This window comes from Pelobates fuscus, chromosome 1 (genome assembly GCF_036172605.1).
Source record: "Pelobates fuscus isolate aPelFus1 chromosome 1, aPelFus1.pri, whole genome shotgun sequence".
NCBI classification, from domain to species: Eukaryota; Metazoa; Chordata; class Amphibia; order Anura; family Pelobatidae; genus Pelobates; species Pelobates fuscus.
In genome coordinates this window covers 161,850,442-161,876,960 of record NC_086317.1, presented here as the reverse complement: position 1 = coordinate 161,876,960, position 26,519 = coordinate 161,850,442, and the positions used below count along the sequence as shown (strand labels likewise).

The 26,519-nt window shown below is 40.9% G+C and overlaps 1 protein-coding gene across 1 annotated transcript; it reads right to left on the bottom strand.

Annotated features, from left to right (window-relative positions):
- Window positions 1-3,373: 3,373 nt before the first annotated feature.
- Window positions 3,374-24,450, bottom strand: CTSE (cathepsin E). Its single transcript, XM_063451523.1, has 9 exons — window positions 24,347-24,450; window positions 19,771-19,927; window positions 18,661-18,778; window positions 9,661-9,779; window positions 7,995-8,194; window positions 7,398-7,520; window positions 7,087-7,228; window positions 5,521-5,619; window positions 3,374-3,800 (listed from the first exon to the last, which is right to left on the bottom strand). The coding sequence occupies exons 1-9, from the start codon at window positions 24,403-24,405 to the stop codon at window positions 3,621-3,623; spliced, it is 1,197 nt and encodes a 398-aa protein (XP_063307593.1). The 5' UTR covers window positions 24,406-24,450; the 3' UTR covers window positions 3,374-3,620.
- Between the last annotated feature and the right edge of the window lie 2,069 nt (window positions 24,451-26,519).

Genomic DNA, 26,519 nt, shown 5'->3' with positions numbered 1-26,519 from the left:
TGAGTGAGTGTCTGTGTGTCTGAGTGTGTATGTGTCTGTGTGAGTGTCTGTGAGTGTGTGTCTGTGTGTGAGTGTCTGTGTGAGTGTCTGTGTGTGAGTGAGTGTCTGTGAGTATGTGTCTCTGTGTGTGTGTGTGCGTGAGTGAGTGTATGTGTTACTGTGAGTGACTGTGTGTGAGTGTATGTGTGTCTGTGAGTGTGTGCGTGAGTGTGTGCGTGAGTGAGTGTATGTGTGTCTGTGAGTGTGTGCGTGAGTGTATGTGTGTCTGTGAGTGACTGTGAGTGTGTGCATGAGTGAGTGTATGTGTGTCTGTGAGTGTGTGCGTGAGTGAGTGTATGTGTCTGTGAGTGAGTGTGTGCGTGAGTGAGTGTATGTGTGTCTGTGAGTGATTGTATGAGTGTTGCATGTGAGTGTGTCAGTGTATGTGTGTGTCTGTCAGTGTGTGTTTGTGAGTGTCTGTCAAATCAGTGAGAGTATCTTTGTCATTGAGTCTGTGTGACTATCAGTGTGTCTGTCAATGAGTGTCAATCAGTGTGTGTGTGTCAGATCAGTGAGTCTCTGTGTTTGTCATTGAGTGTGTGTGACTGTCAGAAGAACACTAAGGGACAGGGAAGGGAGGGGACCAATAATGGACGGGGAGAGGGGCTGGTTAAGAGGCACATAGGTGAAGATGTTATTTTTGAATGGGGGGGGGGGGGTGGAAAAATACATGTTCGCCTATGTACCCAAAAATCCTTGCACCGGCCCTGGTTGAACATCTATATATTCCGATAGTCGACTCGATATGGCATATATGCCTGCAATTATTGGTCTTCTTGGCGGGTTCTGCAAGTTCTTCAGCAAGAAATAAAAAAAACGGAATCTTCACATTCAAATATTCGTATTCCTTTCTATTTAAGATTCCTCTTGTTGGTGGGCCATGAGGACTGGTTTAAGAACCACTGCGCTAGAGTAAACGATATACATATCTGTAGGAACTGGGGCTCACCCAGTAATGATACAACCTCCATGAGGATATCCAGTAGGGAGGTACAGTGGCACGGATGCTGTTTGCTACTATTACTGGCCTATTTTATATACTATATTACTGGGGGTAAGCACCCCATCATATTATTACAGATCCTGGTACCTTTCCTTGCCTGATATTGGCTATTTGATCTGGCTGTCACTGTTACAGCCCTATGATTGGCCTGCTTTTCTGTGCCACTGTACCTCCCTACTGGATATCCTCGTGGAGGTTGTATTATTACTGGGTGAGTCCCAGTTACTACAGATATGTAGGATTCTGGTACCTTACCTTGCCTGATATTGACTATTTGATCTGGCTGTCACTGTTACAGCCCTATGAGTGGTCAGCTCTGCGGTTCCTACCCAGTATCTATTTGGGATAAATGGCAGGAGGAACCTCTGAGGATGAGGATAGCTGACAAGGTTCGGAGGTGGAGGACTCTCTCTTTGTACACGAATCATTCATGCAAGCTTCCCTTGATTTCTCCTGTGCAACCACCTACGTCAGGTTCAAACGACGACATCTGCTTGTATTCGATGGGGAAAACGTCTCTTCGACCCGCATTCTATTCGTCATCCTAAGTCAACCGAAAGCTGTCTCCCGATCATTTGGCCCAGTATGTGCATTACTGGACTCTTAGATCCCTAGACCAGGAAGTGCATACAAGATTCAGACAGAATGCCCAGACCATCTCTTCCTGATAAGGTCGCAATGACCCCAAAGTGTGACATAGGGGCCTACACATACTTCGCAAGATCAGGACCTGACCCTCGCAGGGGTATTGATCGCATCCTGAGACTGGCTCAAATCAAGTTATTCAATGTTCTCAAAAGCTGGCCTCTGGAAGCGTCTTTATTAGGACTGAGCTTTCCCTCCTATAGGCCTACTAGACAACGCTAGATATCAATATGCACTGAGCGAAGATGGGTGGCGTTCCTTCATATAGATGCCGAGATTGCAGACCCTGAATTAAGAACGGGGTCCCTTGGCCTAGGACCTAGGCTTTGGAGAAACATTATTTAAGAATTCACGAACACATGTATTTGCACACCTCACTCAATAGAGCCTACTCTTCAGTGTGACGGGCATTTCATCAGACCCCATCTCAGTTTTTCCGGCAGGGCTGAATGACAGAGTGGTCATTACTACAGCCATTTAAAACTGTTCCATTCCATCACTATACGGACACCATTCCCACCGAACCAGGTCTGGACGGCGGACCACCAGGCGCTTGTAGACGTTAAACTCCAGACCCTGGTCGACTAAAGAGCGTGTCAGCTTCCCATCTGACTCCGGGGGTTTAGCATTGGATTTTCTAAAATCAGCAAGGGGCGGGGTCAAACACCATTTTGGCCAATCAGCACCTCCTTATAGAGATGCACTGAATCAATGCATCTCTATGAGGAAAATTCAGCAACTCCATGCAGAGCATGCTTACTGTGCAGCCCTGAGCCAGGAATCCCCTCCAAGGGCCATCTAAGGAGTGGCCACTTGGAGGTGTCACTAGGGGCAATGTAAACACTACCTTTTCTCTGAAAAGGAATTTTGCATAAGAATGCCTGAAGGGAACTATTATTAAACTGTAGTTGTACATTAAGCTGTAGTTATTCTGGTGACTATAGTGTCCCTTTAACTTTAGAAACAAAATATAGGCCATTCACACACAATTGTTCATAGATAAATACTCATGTATAATTTATCAGTGAGATCAGGAGCAATGACCAAACAGAATGTAATATTTGTAAAGTAAGGGATTGCACCTATTATGTTTTATCTTTGCATGTTGGAGTAATTTAAAGAGAAATTCAAACAATAATTAGTTTTTCCTATTTTTGTTTTTCTCTTCTTTAGCCCAATACTATGTGGATTTGTATTTACGTCAGTAGTCTGAGATCTCAAAACTCTCTAGGAAATGACTGGCCTGCTGTGATTTTTGCATATGAGATTGTTGTTTTTAAGGCTGACAAGGCTATGATAAAAATGTAAGGTGTGGAAGGTTTTTACTGCAGGGGTGAACAGAGGCTGTGATCAAGACACTGTCACACATTCAAGTAGCCATTGGTGGTAAGGAAGTCGTTGACAAAGTCATAAAAGAGAGTCTGCATCTCTGGAACAGATCTTAAACCTATGTGATGCCATATCTGACAAGCCCAGCAAACTCGACCTGTCGAACCAATGCATTATATGTGCTGCATTAATAGGTCAATACACACAGAGATCTCTCAGATTCAAGTGCAAAAAAAAAGTCTATTCAACAGTACATGCCCCCCAGTCGAAAAAGGCCAACCTTCTAGAATTTCATCGTGATCATCTGTGAGTTCACTAACAGTAATGACTGGGCCTAAAGTAAAACAAAACTAGGAGTCCATTTATTTAACAAATCTTTATTACAAGTCAAGATTTATAAAGTACTAAAAACTCAAAAAACAAAACAAAAAACAAGGAGTCTAGAAAACCAGGAAACCCCTCTTTTGGGAAAACAGTTTCAGGTGGCCCTTAAGCACCGCTGCCCCATTGCCCTGATTATTTTCTGGGCAATGGGCCAACGACCTTAACTTTATTCTTTTACTTTGTCGTTTGTATAAAGTACTAAAAAGCCTTCATATTTAAATCACACCCCATTAGTCGGTGAAGCATATGTTACCACAGGAGCAAATCCCACTCTGTTATTACCCCGATCAAATACAGAGTAATATTGACCAATGAAAACATCGCCCAGAATCCACAGGGGCCCAGCTGGTGGCTGAATATCAAGGCCCTGGAACCCACTGCTGCAGAAGCCTTCTCCCTGCTGAGGAGAAAAACAAGTCGTTTATAAATGTTATATGTTTTATTATTTAAATTGCATACATTTTATATGTTGTCTGTGTGCCAGTTACTAGATTTAACATTTTAAATTAAATGCACCTTCCCACCTTATTTGTAATCTAGATAGCTGATCCAACATAATGACATTTAAGGAAATTGCCTAGAGGCTGCTACCTGTTCTACATCTAGGCAATTTTTACATTGTTGGTTGTTGGCACTGTGTCAACAATATTAAGATCCTACTTATTGATGGTGCCAATCCAAGGCGCTCTCAGGGCTCAGTCCAGTAGAGCAAATACAATTCTTGGCAGGCACATGTAAATGCTTTTTCTGGGTGAAATATACAGGCCTACAAACTGATATCCATGAAATATTTTTATTAAATATCTAATATTGGACCTTATCGTCAGAGCCAGGGGAAGAGTGCTCTGCTTTTCGTACATTCTACTTTACAAATTGCCTTCATCAGCTCAGTGGGATAAGTTAACTCATTATTGCTACAGTGGTACAAATGGTGCTGTTTTCACCTTGTGTTCTTTCTCAAGTCATCCAGGTATAGTTTGAGCAGGGTTAACAGGCCCAGATGTTGGTTCTTGTATTAATGGGCCATTATAGCATACATCTTTAAAGGAGTGTGGGAGTCCAATATATTTACTAGTACTTCTGGGATATGGCAATTTCTCTATTTCTTGGCACTGGACATTAGAAAATAAGGTGTGTCATCGCCATGTTTGCATTCTGCATCCAGAATAGAAGCAATCTGTCCTGTTCACAAGCAATACAGGCCCAAGATTAATTCCAAATTAAAGTGTTTGCAGAGCGAGGTGCCTGATTGCATTGTTAGAGTGTATGTAGATACAGAAAGATACGCATACATAGGAGACTCAAACTGTTTCTGATAGCTGTGAGTGTAAACAAAGGTGAAGCTTAACGTATGTGAGCTGATTTCTCAAAATTCCACCTCACCTTTTGTCATGATAACCACGTATTATCTAACACAGTTAAAAGATAGCTACTTATTAACCGACTTGTGCAAAACTTTCTTAATAGTGAAGGTTGCATTTTGTGTGCATTAGTGATGTCGCGAACATAACATTTTCCGTTCGCATTTCCGCAAATGTTCGCGAACGGGCGAACCGGGCGAACCGCCATAAACTTCAATAGGCAGGCGAATTTTAAAACCCACAGGGACTCTTTCTGGCCACAATAGTGATGGAAAAGTTGTTTCAAGGGGACTAACACCTGGACTGTGGCATGCCAGAGGGGGATCCATGGCAAAACTCCCATGGAAAATTACATAGTTGATGCAGAGTCTGGTTTTAATCCATAAAGGGCATAAATCACCTAACATTCCTAAATTGTTTGGAATAACGTGCTTTAAAACATCAGGTATGGCGACCGCGAAAAAGCTATGTTCGCCGGCGAACAGTTCCCGGCGAACTGTTCGGGACATCTCTATCTACAGTAGGTAATTTCAAAATTTGATGAAAGGATTATTATATTATGAAATAGTTTTGAAGTGGCAGTTGTCCTTTAATGGACTCAATTCGGTTGATGGCAACATTTAACATTTGGTCCTTAAGGGTTAACCAGGGAATAATAACGCAGAGCTAAAATGATCCGTATCTGTATACCATTTCAGGATCTGCAATAAACATCCATGGATGTTCTGTAACATCTGTAAAAAAGTGAATACAACTTACTGGTAGTGTATACTGCTCCGGTGACAGTGTGTACCCAATTCCATTAATAGTAAAGGTGATACTGGGCATTCCACTCAAGGTGCTGCAATCCACTCCATACTAAAATAGATAATATAGTTCGATAATAATCAATAGCAGAATTACATATATTTACAAACTTTTTTAGTCTTCTAAAAATAAAATATACCAATGTGTTATTATGTGATGGAGGAATATCATGTTTATATTACCTGTATTGAGATTATCTTGTGTGAATGTAGCCTCAGAGGTTTATAGAGAATCAAAATAGCAATGGTAAAATGTTTTCAAAAATATCTGGTGTGTTAAAATGATCTAGCTATAATCGTAGTTCTCTCCAATTCAGAGTTTAGTGTATAACCCTATCAGATATATAATTTTCATTATTCAAGTGATCGAAGGAAACCTCTGTTGATACCAATGCATCATTGAGAAAGGAAAGGCAGGTACTCTCTAGCTTGATGTATGTACTTTTATCGTTGGTGCTATGGAGTTAATAGTATTAAATGAAAACCTCCCTGGCTATCTGAGTATAATAATAATAATAATAATAATAATAATGACAACAACAACAACAAAGTATTTAACCAGGAAAGTCACATTCAGATTACTCTGGTTTTCAAGTACGTCCTGGGGATGTTACCTTAGCCCAACATCCAGGGGTTGTTACTAGGCATGGATGTGTTTTTTCCCCTTTTTTAAAAGTGTAGATTTCTATTGAAATCAGCACTTTTGTAATCGGTCATAAATATGACAGAATTCAGGCACAATTCCCAAATGCATGCACGAACAGATGATTAATAAAATACTAAATTATCTTACATCTTAAATAAGTGGTGCTCAATCTTTTTTTCAAGGCACAGTGTCTCATTTTTCATGGTACACTTAATTTTGATTTTTTCATTCCTCAGCAGCTTATAAACTTTACAGTTTATGGCAGTCTTACCTGATAGATATACATACTTCTAACTAAATAGATTTATTGTTCTAATAGTTTTTTTCAGATGGGATCCCAATTCTAATGTAGATATTTAAAAATACACTGATTAAATAAAGCTCACTGTGGTGTTTATGAGGCCAGATATGCCCTGGTGCTGTCCCACTGTAAGATCTCAAATTGTTTTAGCATGATTTGACAATTTATTTGAATCCCACTGGGTACCAAAACCACAAGCTCAGCATCCAGTCTTCTCAAAAAGGAAAAGCTGGATGTCACTTTAATACGAAGTAGGACTGCAGTCATTGGTTGTGAGTGGCAGCTGAGCTCTCCCAGTCAATGATTGCCATTTTGCATAGGCCATGTTCTGCTTTCCTACTGGAGAAAACTGATGTGGCATGGACACCTGTTGAGACCCAGTTAGTCTTGTGTTTACAGCCCATAAACCAACCTGTTTGTAGCACATTTTGAGCTACCATTGCACACCAGATAAAAACTACTATCATAACAAAAATCAATTGTACCCTCCTTTGACTCTTATGGGTTGCCAAAAAAGAAACAGAAGCTGCTGAACTATATCACGTAAGTGTAGGATAACAGGCAATTCTCACCTCTCCGTCTGAAGCTGTAAATCCAAGGGCAGTCTGAAGTTGTACAATATCAGAGGAGGGGCCAGTAAGCATGGAGGTGCCAGTGTCAACAATAGCCTGACACCCTCCACTGCAGAATACCACCTCACCGTCCACCTGTATGCTGCAAGAACAATGTAGTAAGGTTTACTAAATAATATATCACATTTAATCTCCTGTTACTACAGTATGTGGAGGTGCCATGTTATTGTCTCCCTTGGTACTGATTTATTTGGATTCAGTAAAGTATGGATTTCATATAAATTTACTCTGACCCCACTCTATTTACTTACTTGTCCAGTTGAATCTGCCAGTAGCCCTGGTTAGTGACAGGCACCCAATTCAGCTGTCCATTATAGCGAGATGTGTCAATACCCCCAAATGTCAGTTCCCCTCCATCAGATGAGTTAGGATCTCTGAGGAAAGAAATACAGGATAGTGATGTACAAGATAATGTTATGTTGAAGATTTTGGCTGACAAAATGATTGAAGGTGCTAGGTTAAATTCCGCCTTCTCCAAGGTTAAAATGTGAAATCACATAATACTTTTTTAATTTCAATAAATATAATAAACTGTTGTCTTTGTTGCAATGAGGTTGTTAAGGTGCCAGGAATTCCATGGTGCTTACTGAGCTTAAGGGGTTAAAACATTTACATATATTCTAACCCTAGACTTTCTAAATGGCACCCGGTAGCCATACCCATCAACTTCCTGTGTTGGTCTGAGGTTTCAATCATGAAGTCTCAGACCGGACCATTCTGATTGAAACAGCAAGAGAAGTTGATTGGAAGATCAATTGATTGAACCTCTTCATTGTGATGAAGTTGCTAAGGTGCCTGGAGTAATCTTTAAATTGAGGGGGAAATAGTGTAATCTCTAAAAGACTTACCTGCTCATGTAGACTGAAAACAAGGGCTCTTCCACTAAATTCTGATCCATCATGTTGTCGAAGACAGGAGTACAGCCCCCCACAGCCAATGAAGGATATGCTAAACCCAGGATTCCATCAAAAGCTGCATTCACAAATGTACTTCCTGGCTCGGAGGAACTCTCCCCAAACTGTTGGTTCTGTACTGAGATACCTTGTACCTGTAGAAGAAGTTCGAGTCAGACAAGACCTTTTGTTCATATAATACAAACATTATGTCAACACCATGATTGTGCACTATCACATGCAATTAAATATGTTGACAGAAACCTACTTGAATTATGTTTGCTGTCAGAACAGTTGAAAGGTGATAATTTAATGTGGCTCTGTCAATTTCATATATTTCAAAGACCTACAATGGTGACATTTTCTGTTGGTGTGCAATGGCAGCGAAGGAGAGTTATACATAACTAATGCTGTCCCACATGGGAGCCATCATATTTGAGCTTCAGCTCCTGGCACTTCATCTCTTTTAGGAATCCTGTCAGTGTGGTCCTCTCGGAGATGCATCAAAGTACAAAACTGAGGTCTATGGATGATTCTGTGAAATGCAGGAACTTCCATAGAATATTGTCTCATGATGAGCAAAACAATGCCTTCCACAGCCACCACAAGTTATAAGTGACAAACTTGATGGCAGTAGCTCTGCCTTTTTTCCCCAAGTTTTGTCAACTTGAAATTCACCAGTCAATACTTTGTCTTATGATATCTTTGGACTGCATAGGAATTTCTTTTTGAGCCTTTTTATAAAGATGTTATCTTTATGAAACAATCAATTATGTTATTTTGGTAGGAGGGGTTCGACAGAGCCGCTTGAACTCTTTATTTATTTTTATTGACAACATTTCTTTGTTGGTTTTTTTTTAAAAACATTTTGTTTTTAGTGATTAGATAATGAAGCACATATCAATGAAGAGATCAAAAGTAATTGGAATCTTGTTAAGCTATGCTAGGTTATCAATGCTCTTTTTAAAGAATTACTAACTATTAGTGAGTCCTAATATATTAGAACATAAGAAAAAAAATGACAAAGAATATAAAATCTCACAATCAGGAGGAATCATACTGAGTTGATATTAGAATTGGTGGGTGTAAAAATGATGGGTAAGTAATTGCAAAAAAAGGATATTGGCATTTCCATAAAGATGTTTGTACATTTTGGAGAAGATTTGGACAGGAGAAGTTCCTCCAAGTTTTTACTGCAAAATGGAAATTTTTTATGCTGTTCATAAAATACATATCTATAATATGAATTATTGCTGCATATTTCCCGCAAAATCACTTGCATAATGCAGGAATTTTTTAAAGAAAAGCAAAAATATGCAGCACAGATGCAAAACAGAAATAGACCGTTTTCTCTATATTTATTTTAACAAATGGATACTGTCAAAATAGAGCCCTGCCCCCAGATGCTGCTGAACTACAACTCCCATGATTCCCTGGCTATATGTTTAATTGAAAGAATCATGGGAGTTGTAGTTCAGCAATATCTGGGGGGCCGCAGGTTGGACAGCCCTGTTTTATAGAGAAAGAAGGTCAGGGTTATTTACTAAAGTGAGAATTCAAAATGAATTTTAAGTTTAAGGCCATAATAGCTGCATTTGAAAACTTGTGTTTGGACACTCACCGTAACCTGGTCAACCCCTATTAGACCTGAAAGGCTGCCAGTGCCATACTGGATAGAGAATGGAGACCCATTGGCAGCATAGGTACTTGACAAGCTTGGCTGGAATCTGGCATGCTGGACTAAATTCAAATATACAGAGAAAGAGTTAAAATAAGGATTATGCTGGACTGTGTATTATGTCTTCAAGTGAACTCAATATTAGCAAGAAAACCCACTATCAAACATACTATGATTCTAGTCATGGATTGTGATAAAAAAAAAAAAAAGAAGCTATTATGATTAATTATTGTTTTTATTCTGCATTTATTTATTGTAGCCCAAAGTTATCTTAATTCAACTTCAAAATAAAGAGTAGGAAAGAAGAGTTGAGTGAAATTAGTAAGTGTTTCAATAAGTCAGCATAAATAATCATGGCTGGTTATCAGACATGGTTAGTTTTTGATCAATAACCACAAGTAGTCTTTACTATGTGCCGTTTTTTTTTTGTTTTTGTTTTTTTGGAAATTTAGGGAATTTTCACCTCCTAAATGTTTTATCTTATTTTCTCTCTTACATCACTTCATCTGCTATGATGTCACCTCCTGTGATGTCATGCACATATTTAGTAAAGCAAATTAGGAAGTATGGTATACTTTACAAGAGCCTGGTGGTGCAGGGCATCACTTATTGGTTAAGAATGATCAGCTGACACTCTCAATCAACAAAATGTTTTAGCACAGGAGAGCTAACAAAAGTTTCTAACAGTAGTTTCTAGCCTTCAGAGTAGAGTCTGACCTAAAATGGCAGCGAAGCAGATAAAAAAAATGTAATTCAATATACATCATAAATATGATAACATATCATCACGTTTCATTAAAAATAAACTTAAAAAAAAAGATTAGAAGTGAAAATTTGATGACCTTTGTCCCAATATACCTATACCAAGGCAACAATTTACCAAGTTGTGGGAAGGATTTACTAAATTGTTCCCAGGGCCGGATTTTCCTATAGGCTAACTAGGCTTCAGCCTAGGGCCTCAAAATCAAGAGGGGCCTACATTCAAATTGTTAGCAAAATTAAAATTACACTATTCTAAAAACAGTGAACACTAAAACACTGAACCGAAAATAAGGAGAAATTCTACGCATATGATATGACCAGTGGCGTACTAAGAGGGGGGCTGGGGGGGCGGTTGCCCCGGGTGCCACTTACTAGGGGTGCCCCGGGTGCCACTTACTAGACTGCAATGCCCCTCCTGCCGCGATCACCGAGACCGGCGGTCTGCAGCTCCGCAATGAGCAGAGCTGCAGACCATGGATCTCGCGTTCACTGCCCAATCAGAGCGTTGCCGCGGGTTACCACGGCAACGCTCTGATTGGGTCTCGCAAGATCCATGGTCTGCAGCTCTGTGGAGCTGCAGGCCGGAAATGAGGGCCACTGGACCACCAGGGACCAAACCGGACCACCAGGCAGCCCCCACTGGACCACCAGGGATTTAAGGTAATTTTTTTAGTCACCCTCCCTCTCCTCATCACCCACTCCCTCTCACAATCACCCCCCTCTCCTCATCACCCCCTCTTACAATCACCCCCCCTCCTCTTACAATCACCCCCTCTCACAATCACCCCCCTCTCCTCATCACCCCCTCCCTCTCACAACCACCCCCTCTCCTCATCACCCCTTCTCCCTCTTACAACCACCCCCCTCTCCTCATCACCCCTCCTCCCTCTTACAATCACCCCCCTCTCCTCATCACCCCATCCCTCTTACAATCATCCCCCCTCTCCTTATCACCCTCCTCCCTCTTACAATCACCCCCCTCTCCTCATCATCCCCCCCTCTCCTCACCCCCCCTCTCCTCATCACCCCCTCCTCTCCTCATCACCCCCGCCCCCCCAATCACATTTTTTATAAAGGTTAGTACCAATTACCAGATTTTACTAATTTCATGACGTAAAGTCATGATTTTATAAAGGACACGGAGGCGAATATTATGCTTATCTCTTTCTTTAATATACCTCAGCAGCAAAGAAAAAAGTTTTTAAACATTAAAAGAATCAATTAGGATAGGTATTCCAGGGGTTAACCTAGTATGCTATCCTTAGCCAATAGGAACAGTCCATGTATCCATGTCCACCCATGTGACCTCTCTTCTCCCTCTTTCTTTGATCATGCCGAAGCTTCAATTTCTCAACTTGCGTAGATACTGGGTCCATAACCTGTGCGTTGACCTTCATCTTCATAACCAACAATGAACTTTAACCAATTGAATTGAGATGAAACTCGATCAACCATATCATTTACTGTGATTCGTTAAGCTGAAAGGAGAGAAAAAAGAAATGGTAATGTGTGGTCTAGCAACTGTGTGTCGCAGTTATGAAGGTTAAATCTTATAGTATATGAACCTCTACAGACCATATGTTCTACTGTAAGCTATATTGTTTAAGAGTCATTCTAGTTCATTCATTACATTTCATACCAACCCACAATATTACTAGTCATACAATTACTGGGTGGGATTTCACATCTTTCTTGATATTCTAATCATGATTCGCGATACTTATGTTCGTTTCGCGATACTTACCGGGTGGGCTAATATTCGCCTCCGTGTCCTTTATAAAATCATGACTTTACGTCATGAAATTAGTAAAATCTGGTAATTTTATTAAAGGACACGGAGGCTCATATTATGCTAGTTCAAAGCTGAGCAATGACTGATGATGTTATGTGTTCTGTAGGGTGAAAATAGTATTCTTTAAACGTGGACTCCCTTGACCAGTCAGCCGTCCGCAACAGGTCTTCCAACCTGCATCCCAGATTAAATGCTTTAGTCGCCATAGCTCCTCTAGTGGAGTGTGCTCCAAACATGGATGTATCAATGTTAGCGGATGTCATCACCCATTTTACCCATCGGGCTATGGTAACCGAGGTTACTGGTTGATGTGGTGTGTTGATAGCTAGGAATAGTTCGTGCCGATTAGGGTTCCGAAATGGTTGCGTCCGTTTTTCATACTCTTTAAGACACGCTATTGGGCATAGGTTTGTATTGTGAGGGAATGCTGGGTAAGATACCGTAGTAATCTTTGTTTTTGTCCGTCTGGTAATATTAAAAGTAACCCCTGATGGGGTGAACGAACGTGCATCCACGTCCAATGCCCTCACATCGGATACTCTTTTACAAGATATCAAGCAGAAGAGCATGGCCAGTTTCGCTGATAGCTGTTTAAGTGTAAGGTCAGAATTCTGTGGCCATAATTCCAATAAATTTAGGACTAGGTTTACGTCCCACGTTGATGCATATCTGGGTTGTGGAGGTCTTGCGAACCTCACTCCGCGTAAGAGTCTACACACCAATAAGTGTTTCCTTATTGGTGTTCCTTCACAGCCTTGATGTCCAGCCGAAATTGCTGACCTATAGACATTAATAGTACGATAAGCTAGGCCTTGATCATATAAGTATGTCAGGAAACGAAGCAGGTAATTCACAGGAGCATATACGGGATCCACCTGTTGTTCCAAGCACCAACTACTCCAGGAGTTCCATGCTCGACTGTAGGATCTCCTGGTTCCTGGGGCCCAGGCTCCCGCCAATAATTCCAACGTTGTCTGTGGAACTTCCGGGACGACCCATGGTCCCCTGATAGGAGCCACGCTAAAAGCCTGAGTTGCCCTTGCACCATCAGTGGGTGTGGGTTCCCTTCGGGGTCCGACAAAAGGTATGGGTATTCTGGGAGTAGTCTGGGAAGATCTATAGACATCTCCATGAGAGAAGGGAACCATGGCTGTGTTGTCCAGAATGGTGTTATCAGGACCAATGTCGTCTGAGAACGGTAGAGATGTACTAGGGTTCGTGCTATCAGAGCGAATGGAGGAAACGCATATAGTTTTCTGGTCGGCCATGGCTGGAGGAACGCATCCGTAGCTATTGCGTCTGGGTCTGGTCTCCAGCTGAAGAATTTCGGTAGTTGCGTGTTCAAACGAGACGCAAACAGATCCATGTGCAGTGGGCCCCACAGATCCTGTAATCGTAGAAATACTCCGCGATTCAGGCGCCAATCGCTGGCGTCCCGCAGATATCTGGAATTCCAGTCCGCTACAACATTCGTGAGGCCTGGGATGTACTCGGCTCGTACCGATATGTTGCGGTCCAGGCAATATTGCCAGAATTCCGTGGCTAAATCTGCTAGGATTTTGGACCTGGTGCCGCCAAGGCGGTTGATATATTGCACCGCTGATATGTTGTCCATCCTTAATACGATGGAGCAGTGTGTCTTGGCACCTAAAAGGCTCTTCAGAGCAAATGCTCCTGCCATAAGTTCTAGGCTGTTGATATGCAGCATCCTTTCCGATTGGGACCATCTTCCGCCTGTTGAGATACGACCACAACGCGCTCCCCAGCCCTGTGTGCTGGCATCGGACTCTATTATACAATCTGGAGCGTTGCCAAAGATCGCTCTGCCATTCCACGCTTCCATGTGCTGCAGCCACCATTTGAGTTCCTCTTTGGCTGTGTGATCGAGCTGTACGGAGTCTGAGTAAGATTGACCTGATTGTAGTTGGGCCGCTTTCAATCTTTGTAGGGCCCTGTAATGTAGAGGTCCCGGGAAGATTGCTTGAATGGACGCTGAAAGTAGTCCAATAATCCTGGCCAGTTGTCTCACCGTGAGCATTGGGCGAGTTAGTGTTCTGCGGATCTCTCTTTTGATGGTTTTGATCTTTGTCTGCGGTAATTTCAAGGTTCCTTGGACCGCTTCTATGTTGAATCCTAGGAATTCTATGGACTGTGAAGGGGTCAAGACTGACTTCTCCCAGTTGCATAGAAATCCCAGGTTGTTTAAGAGTGTAATTGTCCAATTTAGGTGTTGTTGGAGTAGGAGTGCGTCTTGAGCCATGATCAGTATATCGTCCAAATAGACTATCATGCGCACTCCTCTGCTGCGTAGCAGCGCCACTACCGGCTTCAACAGTTTCGTAAAACACCATGGAGCCGATGACAGGCCGAAAGGGAGGCAGCGAAACCTCCACATTTGAGCCTTCCATTGGAACTGCAGGAAGTGGTGGCATTCTTCCGCTATGGGGATGGCGAGGTAGGCATCCTGTAGGTCTAATTTGACCATCCAGTCTCCCAGCCTGAGGAGGTCTCGCAGGCAATGGATCCCTTCCATTTTGAAATGGCGATACCGCACATATGCGTTGAGTGGGCGTAAGTTTATCACTGGTCTCATACCTCCTCCCTTTTTGGGGATAAGAAATAGGTTGCTCAAGAAACCTGGAGAGTGAGGTGCGACTTGATAGATCGCGCCTTTCTCCTTTAATAATTCTATTTCCTTTGACACGAGTTCTCTGTCTTGTGGGGTAAACACAATTGGCCGAGGGACCGAAGTTTGGACTGGGGTTTGAACAAATTCTATGTGGTACCCCCCCACTGTGTTGAGGACCCAGGCATCGGACGTTAGTCTGTGCCATGCCTCGATGAATTGGGATAGTCTGCCCCCCACATATGGTGTATAAGAATGGGAATTCTGAAAGGTACTCACCATAAGGCCGTCGGCCGTAAGTGGCGCCTCTGCGTCCTCTGGGTTGCCATGCCCTGCCCCTGACAGGGAAGAAGGGTGAGGGGTTTCTGGTTTCCACCTGTGGGAATCTTGGTGAAGAGGAGCCTCGGTAGCCCCGGTAGGAGCTCCTAGCTGAGCGGCTGGACAGACGGCCCCGTTGTCTGCCAGCCCCCCCAAAAACCTTTGGGGCGAACACACGCTTTAAGTTTGTTTGTGCTTTGTCCAGGGCTGTGAATGTATTAACGTAATTGCCTAATTCTTTGACGAAATTGTCTCCAAAAAGGAGGCCTTTCGCTTGCGGTCCAGGTTCAGACAATGCCATGTTGACCAGCTTAGGGTCGATTTTCATAAGGACCGCTTTGCGCCTTTCTGTACAAAGTGCCGCATTGGAATTGCCAATCAGGCATATAGAGCGTTGTGCCCACTCTCTGATGGCCAAAAGGTCCACTGGTGTGTCCCCTGAAAGTGCCGCTTCGACCATGTCGAATATTTTTGCACTGGGGCCTAAGGAATCCAGCACCTTGTCCTGGCAGTGGCGCAGAGAATAATCCAGCCCTTTCTTGGTTTTCCAGCCCGATTTACCCAGAAACTGGGCAATTTTGGGGTCCAATTCCGGTGTGGCGCAAGCCATATCCGGGACCGTGGGGCGTGGGCATTCTGCCCTCAACTTATTTCTGGTACCTTTGTCCAGGGGTTTCCTAATTCTGGCCGCTATATATTGGGCCACATGGTCAGCAGGAAACCATTCGGTCGACCTCGGGTGTTGGAGGTCATCAGGATTAAATAGGGGTTCCCCTTGCGGATCTAAAATAATTAAATCATCCGCTGGCTTTTGGCCTTTGTTGGCTGTTTTGCCAGTTAAACTGTGCTCTGGAGAAGAGTTCTCCGATTCCAATGAGCCCATCTCTTCTGGCTCGCTCAATACCTCCTCTTGGTCCGAATCAGTGTCGGATATTTCTGTTTGGGCTTTTGCCCATTTCCATGACCTCACCGTTTTTGCCCGGTGGGAGGCTCTCTTACGTGGGGGCCCCACGTCCTCATCAGTGACAGGGCGCAACCTGTCCGTAAAATCAGTTTTGGAGGTTTGTTTTCCCATATAATGGGTCTTTTTAGTAGCCTTGCGACCGGTAAGGGGGGCAGGCTTTTCATCTTGGGCCTTGGAGCTGGGGCCTCTGTGATTATGACCAGACGCCATAATGGCATTACTAATGGATAGGGTCAGATTGTCAGACATCGCCCCCATAGCCGTATAGATTGCTTGCGTGACTGATTTAGTCATGGTTGCATCTAATAAGGAATGGAACTCTTCAGAGTTCAATTGTTCCCCAGACGCCAACTCTTCCCCTAGAGGGGAGATAGGTTGTGGGGCAAGGGACCCACCATGTGTGGTGTCCTTATTGCTCGCAGCCGTCCTGGCACATTCTTGTTCCTTAGGCTGCTGCATTATATATATATATATAATTAAGTCTGCTCCAAAAGTCACTAATTTTGCACAGTAATATTGGCCCTTGGAATAAACAATTTAATTATAACTGCTGTGATGCAGTACAATATTGTCCTTTTAATATTATTAATCAAGGACAGGGAAGAATTTACCTTAAAAGGTAACTAAAATTGGAGGAGATAGGGCAAGGCACAAACAAGCTGTCAGCTTACCTAGTGTTCCCTCCGAAATGGCTGCAAAGGGACACTAGGCTGGCTGACAGTTATTAGCCACTACCCCTTCCTCGCGCTCCCGCCCAGTGGGTTGGGAGCGTCGGGAGAAAAGCGCGGCAAATTTCTGCCGTTAGAGGGGAAAATGGCCGCCGCGCTATGCGACCGCGAATGCGCATGCGCGGGCGGCCCAGTGAAATGTCTGCACTGAAGCCGGCCGCCGCGGAAGCTATGAGGGAAATAAAACTTGACAGATTGCGGGTAATAATCTACCCAGCGGGATAGGGGAGGGGGGAGAGTGCTACTTGGACCGGAGGAAAAAGCCCGGTCCACAGTACGAAGTTAGGGGCATAAGCCCCAGTAAACACCAGGGCTGCCCCTCCTTTACCTATAGAAATCCCTATAAAGGGACACTAAAACACTCTTTCTACCTCCCTGAAATCAGCAAATAATGTACAATATTAATGTAAAACAGTAATATGAACACACATCAATCTATTATAACCAAAAATCAACAATAATTTAACTCAAATACAGAGAGCTAAAATTAGGTGATACTTAGCTGAGGCAGCAGCAAAGAAAGAGGAAGAAGAGAGGTCACATGGGTGGACATGGATACATGGACTGTTCCTATTGGCTAAGGATAGCATACTAGGTTAACCCCTGGAATACCTATCCTAATTGATTCTTTTAATGTTTAAAAACTTTTTTCTTTGCTGCTGAGGTATATTAAAGAAAGAGATAAGCATAATATGAGCCTCCGTGTCCTTTAATAAAATCACAACATGTTTCATTTAACATATTAATATATATCACAGTAATGATGTATTTTATTGTCTCTCATGTAATTTACAAACTTAGAAATGGGAAGTGAAAGGGCCTCATAAGTGGAATAGCCTAGGACCTCTTTTCATCTAAATCCGGCCCTGATTGTTCCCTTGCTTTTTACAGCTCCGATGCTCCATAGCTATGCAGCCATTATTAAAGGATCAATTTCATAGCTATGCACGGATTTTGATGTGCCAACTTTATACCGTAAGCACATTTCTTTTCTGAACAAATTGTCAGAAGAGTGTACTTCATTGCTCTTCTATAACTTTGTGTTGATTTGTGTCCTGGGTCAACACCTACTGGCTTACTTTGTTTGACCAGCTTGCCATGAGTTTCAGAACCTCCCTAGTCCTTGCCTTGTGTTATCGCTCTTATTTTAAGATAGCAAAGAGAATAGTACTTTGCCTTGGCTAGTTTGGTGTGTTGTAAATTCTTTTTTTCCCTTTCTTTCTACAGGCACTGTGCGGTGAGTTTGCCTTTGTGTCTTTGCACAATGCAGGGTGCAGGGACATTAGTAGGTGGCAAATAGACCAGGGGCTGCAGCCCAAAGTTAATATTAACAACCTCCTCCATATATATTGACCTTATATATTCAACCCACACAATGCTTTGTTTACCTTACCCACTTACTACATTTACTACATTAACTACATTTACTTACTACATTAAACTAGCAGCATTAAATACCGGCACCGACAGCAATACTCCCACATTGTGCTGTATAACGAAATCCAAATGTAGTTAATTTCCAGCCCACGGTAACATATTATGTAATTGGAGGTGTTATATTTCAATATTACAGGGGATTTGGTGGTAATAATGAAAGAGTGCCAAAAATTAGGTCTGTGACTTTTCTGACAAGTGACAAGGACACCATTCAAGGTTCCATTTCAGGTAAGCCCCTATATAATTCCTTGTGATTTACTAAATCAAAGCAACCCCATACAGAGTTTTGATTGTGAAAGGATTGATGAGGCCTTACCACAGGCTGGACTAGTGCAGTATATGGATGGAACCCACAAATTGGAGGAGCCAGTGTCAAAAATCACAGTAAAGTTTTGAGGTGGGGTACCGATTGATATCTCTCCAAAATATTGCACCTAGAATGGATAAAGAAGAAAGAACAATATTACACAACAATAACTGAAGAGGGTCTATCAAAAGAGTATAGTGGATATGTTTGTCCCCATTTGTCAGGTCGAAATCATAGTATGAAATATAAGTCCTGCGCTCACTCCCATCACTCCTGGGCGGCTGCAACGACCACAGTACACATCAGCCCCAATATATAGTAAAAACCAAAGGAAAAAAAGGTTACCGTGACAACCGTATGTTATATACTTAATACATATCATATATTAAAAAATATTTTTATACCTCCTTTCTTCCCCTCCATCAGTTCCTTGACACTAAATGTGTGAACCAAATGGAAAAAAATGTGCTTAGTAGTGTACTGCAAAATATACACTTAATGTTTACATTGTAATTTACAATTAGTATTTATTTTATCTTATATTTTGCAGTACACTGATTGGCCCATTTTAACTTGTTTTGGTTAGTTCAAATGGTTTTTTTTCAGGAAACTATTGCATGGATGAAATTTGTTCAAATTTCGAATCCCAAATTGACGAATCCCAAATTGACATATCCCCTCCCCCACCCTGACTTAATTGATCTGGTTGAATCAAATGTTTAACGGTTTTGCAGAAGTCTAATAAACATACATCTAAGACTTGTAGAATTAGCCTATACTGGAGCTATGTCAACAAGCAAATAATTTTATTAAGTTAGACGATACGCAGGTTGATTTACTAAAGTGTGAATTGTTTGGAATTCAAAGTGAATTTAAAATTTGAAGCCAAATTGAAAACAAATCTTCACCGTAAACCAACTTTGACCTTACATTTGAATTTTGCTTTGAATTCCCCACAATTTTCACCTTAGTCAATAAGCCTGTCTGAGTGTTATTCTTAAACCCAGCTAATGACCATACATGAAAAAATACATTGACAGCTATCCAAAAATTTGGCTTAGAGCTGGCAAGCTATTGGCTCCTCTTACTAGATGTCACCCTTTTAGTAGGAGTACTCACATCCATATAATTGAGGAGGGGCTCATTGGGGGCCCCTGATGTGCTACATGTTTCAGTGTATTGAATCATATCCAAACCCTGTGACTTCCATAGATGTGAGAGCTGCCCTTTCTCCTTTAGGATGTTACGGAGAGTCTTCTTTCTTTTCAGAGGAACCCTGAACAATTGACAAAAAAGTTGCATTAAGACACTTAATGTGCATCATCAGGATGAGACAGATTAGATAATGATATGGCTATTTCTTTTGTGACAACCGATATAAGCAACTTTGGCAAGCATAGTCCATAGTGGAGAAATAAGTGCTGTTGGGCATTATGCAGATATTATGACTAGCAACCATTTTACCACTAATTTAAAGTTACTATTTATCATTTGTACTGTCCATTGAATGTCTCATTTTATATTGGCTATAAACATTTTTACATACTTTCCAGTTAGGGACACTTCTTTTAGCTACATCACTCTTTGTGTTATATTTTCTGTTTAACATGAGTAGTGGACTTGTAAAGTCAGCACAAACACAACCATATAGACCAGTGTGATAGCTCAGTGGGCTAATGCATCATCAGTAGAATCTAACATGAGTAGTCTACTTGTAAAGTCAGCACAAACACAACCATAAAGACCAGTGTGATAGCTCAGTGGGCTAATGCATCATCAGTAGAATCTACTCAACCCTTGGGGGTCACAGGTTCAATTCCCAGCAGGTTAGGCTTAGCCCGTCATCCAAGGAAGATAACATTAATAAATGGGTAGTAGTAACATGCCCTGGATGTTACTCAGGACATACTTGGAAACCAGAGCAATCTGAATGTACCTTTCCTGGTTTCCCCCTTGTTATTATGTAAGAACTGTACAAGGACAAGTAGATGTCAATAATGATCCAGGTTTCTGCTTTGTTGTATAAACTGCCACTAAAGAATAAATGTACCTAGGAGTTATATTGAACATGGTATGCAATTCCCAAGAAAGAATAATCAAAATTATTTAACCCCTTAAGGACCAAACTTCTGGAATAAAAGGGGATCATGACATGTGTCCTTAAGGGGTTAACCCCTTAAGGACACGTGACATGTCATGATTCCCTTTTGTTCCAGAAGTTTGGTCCTTAAGGGGTTAAGCCAATGAATGATTAAAATAGAGGTCATCAGAGTCAAAGAAGAACTGATCTACCTTGGGAATATTGGGAAAATCAGAGAAGGTCACATTCCAAATACTATGAACACAAGCAGTTTCTCCTTATTGTCTCACAGAACTTAAATAAGAAATTGCAATGGAGTAAACACATTGTTATTGAACTCATGACAGATTGTAATAATACATTTTACCCTTTTGTACGTTCTCGATTTAATATTTTTGGATACGCTTTTAAAATTATTTTAATTTTTTTTTGGATAAACTTTTTTTTTCAATGCATTAAATATCAAAAACATATATCATATATAAAAATATATAAATGTATTAAAACTATAAAAATAATAAAACAAAATCTAAATATTGTTCTTTTGAAATGTTAATGCACACTTATTAAATCAAGGACTAAATTAGCTTTAGTGTCAGAATATTCCAGAGAATTTTAGGAAATCTTATGATTTTTCTTTCATGCAGTAATGGGTTTGACAATTGATGATAAGATAGACTGGTCCAATATAGCAACCATGCTGCAAGCCATAACACACATAAACAACAATGTTATATCTTCCACACAACACCAAGCTGTGTGTACATTCTTATATTAACAATGTATCATATGACCAACATATAGCAAAAAATAGCTGATTGATGGTAAAAAAAAAATAAAAAAATCGATGAATAGTTAGAGGAGAGCCACTAACTGTTGATTTTTTTAATTTACAGATCAAGTGAGAAGTGATCAATAAAGGGGATATCTATCTACCAAAGCAGAATACCACCAGGTGTTTATCAGATCATCTTTATTCAGTATAATACGGTATAGATAGTCAACATTTCAAGTAGGAACTTTCATCAGGACATGTCCTACTTGGAACTGAAACGTTGACTAGCTATTTAGTGTTGCTGATAATTGGGTAACTATTTTTTTCAGTTGGAGTGCAACGTTTGTGGAAAAAAAAAATAGTTACCCAATTCTCAGCAACACTATATAGCTAGTCAACGTTTCTGTTCCAAGTAGGAACACATACACATATTAGATATGCAACGTTTCATTGCATATCTAATATGTGTTTGTTTGTGTGAACTATGGATGTAAGTGAAATCCTTGGATGTTCTCAATTAATGCCTCAATATAATATTATTGGAAATAATTTTAAAATTATTTAATGTAATTGAATAAAATTGTAAAATATTTTTTTCATGATATTAAAATATAAAAAAATATAATGTATCAAGAAATATTATATATCATTATTGTATCATAAAATATCAAAATATTGAAATATTACAATATTTTTCAAAAACTTTAACTGTTTAAAACAGTTCTCCAAAAAAATAAATTATTTAAAAATCTTATCCAAAATATTAAATCAAGGCCTAATTCAGAGATTTTATCCACATTTTACCCTTTACACACACAGTCAATACACCTCATGATTTTGTGTTAGCAAAGTGATATAAAGGGCAAATAAGTTAATAATTGTTCTGTGCCCTAGTGCACACAAAGCACAATCCATCATTTAAAGTATAATAATACAAATGGTACACCAAACCAAGTGGACAGAAAGAAAACCTCAAGTAAGTCTTTGACTATCTTACACTTTGACAACCACAATATATATAGCTTTTTTGTTACTTAACAATAAATTAGCAACTGACAAGCTTAGTTAATAAAATTACATAACACATCCACTGTGCTCACAATGCCCTCTAGTGTACATAGAGATAATTCTACAAATTAACTTAAAGGAACAATATAGTGTTAGGAAACAAAAAAATGTATTCTTAAAGCTGGAGTGCTATATTATCTATTTAGATTATTACCCAAACCCCCGAATTCTTTAAAAAAAAAAACCCAAAAAACATTTGTTTACTCACATTAATTCACCCGGTCTACTGGTCTTGCGGCAGCCGCCCCCTCGATACTGATAATCTCAGTCAGTCCTATGGTTCCCCATAGAAAAGCATTGGGAGGCTAGCGTGCATCATAGCAATTTTGGCTCTGTGCCAATCGGCATCTCTTCATAGAGATGCATCTTATTGCGGAGTGTTTCTGTGTCTGTCTGAGTAACAAACACTATAGATGGTGTTCGGCAGCAATATAAACACAGATTTTTCTCAGTCAGTATTTACAATGTTCAACCAGCGGGGACAACCTTCTTGCTCTAGACCCAACACATTACGCTGTAGTGGTTATTGTGCCTAGAGTGCCCCTTTACTTTTAGAATCTTAAAATGAGTGATTATTCTGCCCATGCTAGACTTGGGCATTTGTTTTGTACAAACACATATTCATCCCAAAGACGAATGAACAAACAGAAATTACAATGAATGAAATAAAGACCAAATTGCTCGTTGGATGAAATATTATTTGATTTGTTATTTTTTTATTTGTTAATTTAGTTTATTACAAGGAGTGTGCCTTGTAATATTTAAAAACAAAAGCGGTGGGTAGTACAGCTCTTCCCATAAATCCTCCTATGCTCTCTCCCTCACCCTATGGGATGCAATATAACATATTGTCCCTCCCAGTGTCCTATTGACTGCAGATAAGAGCCCTTAATAATAAAGTGGAGGTTGGGGGCACCTATTGTCCCTCCCCACACCCACCCATGGGTGGTGGGGGCCCAAAATAATTCAGTAGGGGGTAGACCTATTATCCTTCCTGCAGTCCCAACCCATTGGGGTAGGGTGGGGGACTTAAATAATAAAGTGAGGGGGGGACCTAATTGTCCCCCAGCCTCACCCAGTGCCGTCAGCTCGCGGCCCTAAATAATAAATTGGGGGGTGGATCTATTGTCTTTCCCCCAGCTCCCACCCATTGCCGGTGGGGGCCAGTAATAAAAAAAAGAATCCCCCCCCACCCGACTAGGGGACCCTAAGCTTGTAGTCACCCCTATCCCGAATACAAAAATACCCTACCTTCCCTCTTCATCCTAATAGTAGTGAAGGGAGCAATAACCTAAATACCTGTAAAATAAAAAAAAATTATACTTGAAATCGAATATTATATTTTATGAAATCCTTGTGGTTTTTCCTATCACACCTTAAATTTTCTCTTAGTAAATAAAAAAAAAATGTCAGTAACATTTGTAACAATTTTGATTTCTATTGAAACACTTTTCAATAAGTAGACCCCATTTTATGATTTTGATAATCCCTTTTTCAGCACTATTTAGCCCTTCAAGGACCACTGACTAATCATTCCATCATCACATACTAGTTAATAAAAACCCTATGCCACTATGAAATCTCCTATACATGAGCAAAACAACAACAAAGCTTGAAGTATATAGAATGGAAGAGAAAATATTCAAGATTTTCAGAGAATAGTAAGAATTGGTTAAAGTTTTTTCACCCTGACTTTTTTACCTTCATAACTAATTGGGAAAAAAACGGTTCAGTATGCCAGAGAGAAGTGGCACAGGTAACAGTGTACTTACCTTATAACCCCATGGACCAGGGCCACAAAAAGTAAACCCAGCAATATATGTTTCAGCATGGTCCTGTAAATAAGCTTGAATACTCTGTACCTGTACGGAGCCAGTTACAAAATGACCAATTTATATGCTACTCAGACCAAGCCCATACGTATAGATAAGACTGTTTGATTTAGAAAGTAAACACTTGCGTGATTTCCACAAATTACAAACGTGTCAAAAATTTTAAAAGCTAATGTGTTGGTCAGCTCCACTAGATCCGGAACTGTACATTGAATGGATTGTGAGCTCTAAGATTTATCTTAATTTACAATGGTGTGACAACTACAATGACAAAGCAAGAAAGGGAACTATAGATTAATGCACCTTTATTTGGTTTGGATGGACTTCTATAAAGCAGTGTTTGATCCTATACATTTTTCTTTTTACAAAAAATTCCAAGAATTGTCATTGCTGTGAGAAATATATATGTAAACCATTATTTGCTTTAATTAGTAATGGTTTGGAAAAACATAATTTGATATATTTTGCAAGGCAAAACTAAATCGAGTTTGGTTTTAGTTATCTTAGGGGTAAAATATTAAGCTTCAAATTGGCATTTAGATTTTGGCTCAAATAAGGGTCTGTCGCTTCTAAATAGGAGCACTTAGGAGGTATGCAATTAGGAGCTCTCGGTGTAAATCTCCACATAGCAAGGAGGGTGCCTTAGGTGCAGTGTATAGATAATGGAGCAGACGTACTTTACATGTAGCTAATCACCAGTTTTGGTTAACGAATATGCTTCTTTACTATACTTATTACACATGCAATCAGGGCAGAATGTCAACTCGGGCAAATCGATCATGAACCAAGTGCCCATGGCAGTCAGGGTACAGATACACAGCCATGACCTTGTTGAGAAGATCAGAGGACCTCCCCATCTGGTCTGGCATCATTGTGCAGGTTATACATTGGTGATAGTTGCAGTTCCCTGGTCATGTGGGGCCCACGACCAATCACGCTATGACCTTCTTCAAGCGATTTCGCCTGGCTGTGCGACACCTGACAGCAAGCATGTTCTCCCTACAAGGTCTCTTCACTCTCCCGGCGCTGTGCAAGCAGGTGCTCTGTGTTGGATGAGATGAAGGTATGGATTTGATTTTCTTTGCTCTCATTGCACACTTGCAGAGCGTCCATGATGCATCTACCAAACGAAGCACCAGCTGGGCAGAGAAATGTTACTTAAGGCATCGAACCTGGGTGACAGAGAGACAATTGTGGGCAAAAGTGGGGGTTAGATTGGCACAGACATGTGGGACTAAGGATATAAACAGGGTGAGATGGGACAGAGATACGTCTATTGGGTGGCGTAATTACATATTGAGAATGAGATGTGGCAGAGAGATATTTGGGGTTTAGAGTAAGAACAGGTGGAGATGGGCAAAGGCATATTTGGGGTCATGGGGATACTGAGACACATTGACGGTGAGATGGAGAAGGACAGAGAGGAGGAACAGACGTGTGGGGGTAGGAGAAAGACAAGTGGAATTGGGGCAAAGTAACAATTGGTGTTATCTGAACTGAAGACGTGTGGTGACACATTGCAATGAGATGAATCAGAGACAGATGTAGGAGTTAGGGTAAGGACAGATGGGTGATGAGGCCAAGGCACCATTGGGGAGAAACAGGGAAATAGAAGGGAGTGACATGGAGAGTCACTAGAGGGTGATGTGGTGACCAGTAAGGGGTGCCAGAGACAAAAGAGGGGAGACAGATTACACCCTAAAGAAGATAGAGAGACAGACATATGGAAAAGAAAACCACATTCAATATACAAAATGACATGCATACACACCCTTGCAGTCACACACATGGTAACATACCACACCTGTGTTTGCACACACTGATAATCTATACACAGTCACTTTTGCATTCATACACATACTGACAATCCTCACAAATACACTGCTTCAGTCACTCACACTGACGATGACTGCTCAAATTCACACACAGACACTATCCATGCATTGATATACAGACTCTCCACACTATATACAGACTCTCCACAGTAATACATACTGTCAATCACACACCAACAGTCTTCATTGTATAGACTTAATTTATCCACACAGCCTTGTCCACACAAATACATTTATGTACACATCATGTCAGTTACATAGACACAAATACACTCCTA

What these genes read in the sequence shown, in the direction of transcription:
- CTSE (XM_063451523.1), bottom strand. Translation starts at nt 24,405, where the DNA reads ATGCTGAAACATATATTGCTGGGTTTACTTTTTGTGGCCCTGGTCCAT. An exon ending in TAGGGGTTGACCAGGTTACG is followed by an intron (nt 8,195 to 9,660) that starts GTGAGTGTCCAA and finishes CTTCTTCTACAG; the next exon opens with GTACAAGGTATCTCAGTACA. An exon ending in TTTTCAGTCTACATGAGCAG is followed by an intron (nt 7,521 to 7,994) that starts GTAAGTCTTTTA and finishes TTCTTTCCTCAG; the next exon opens with AGATCCTAACTCATCTGATG.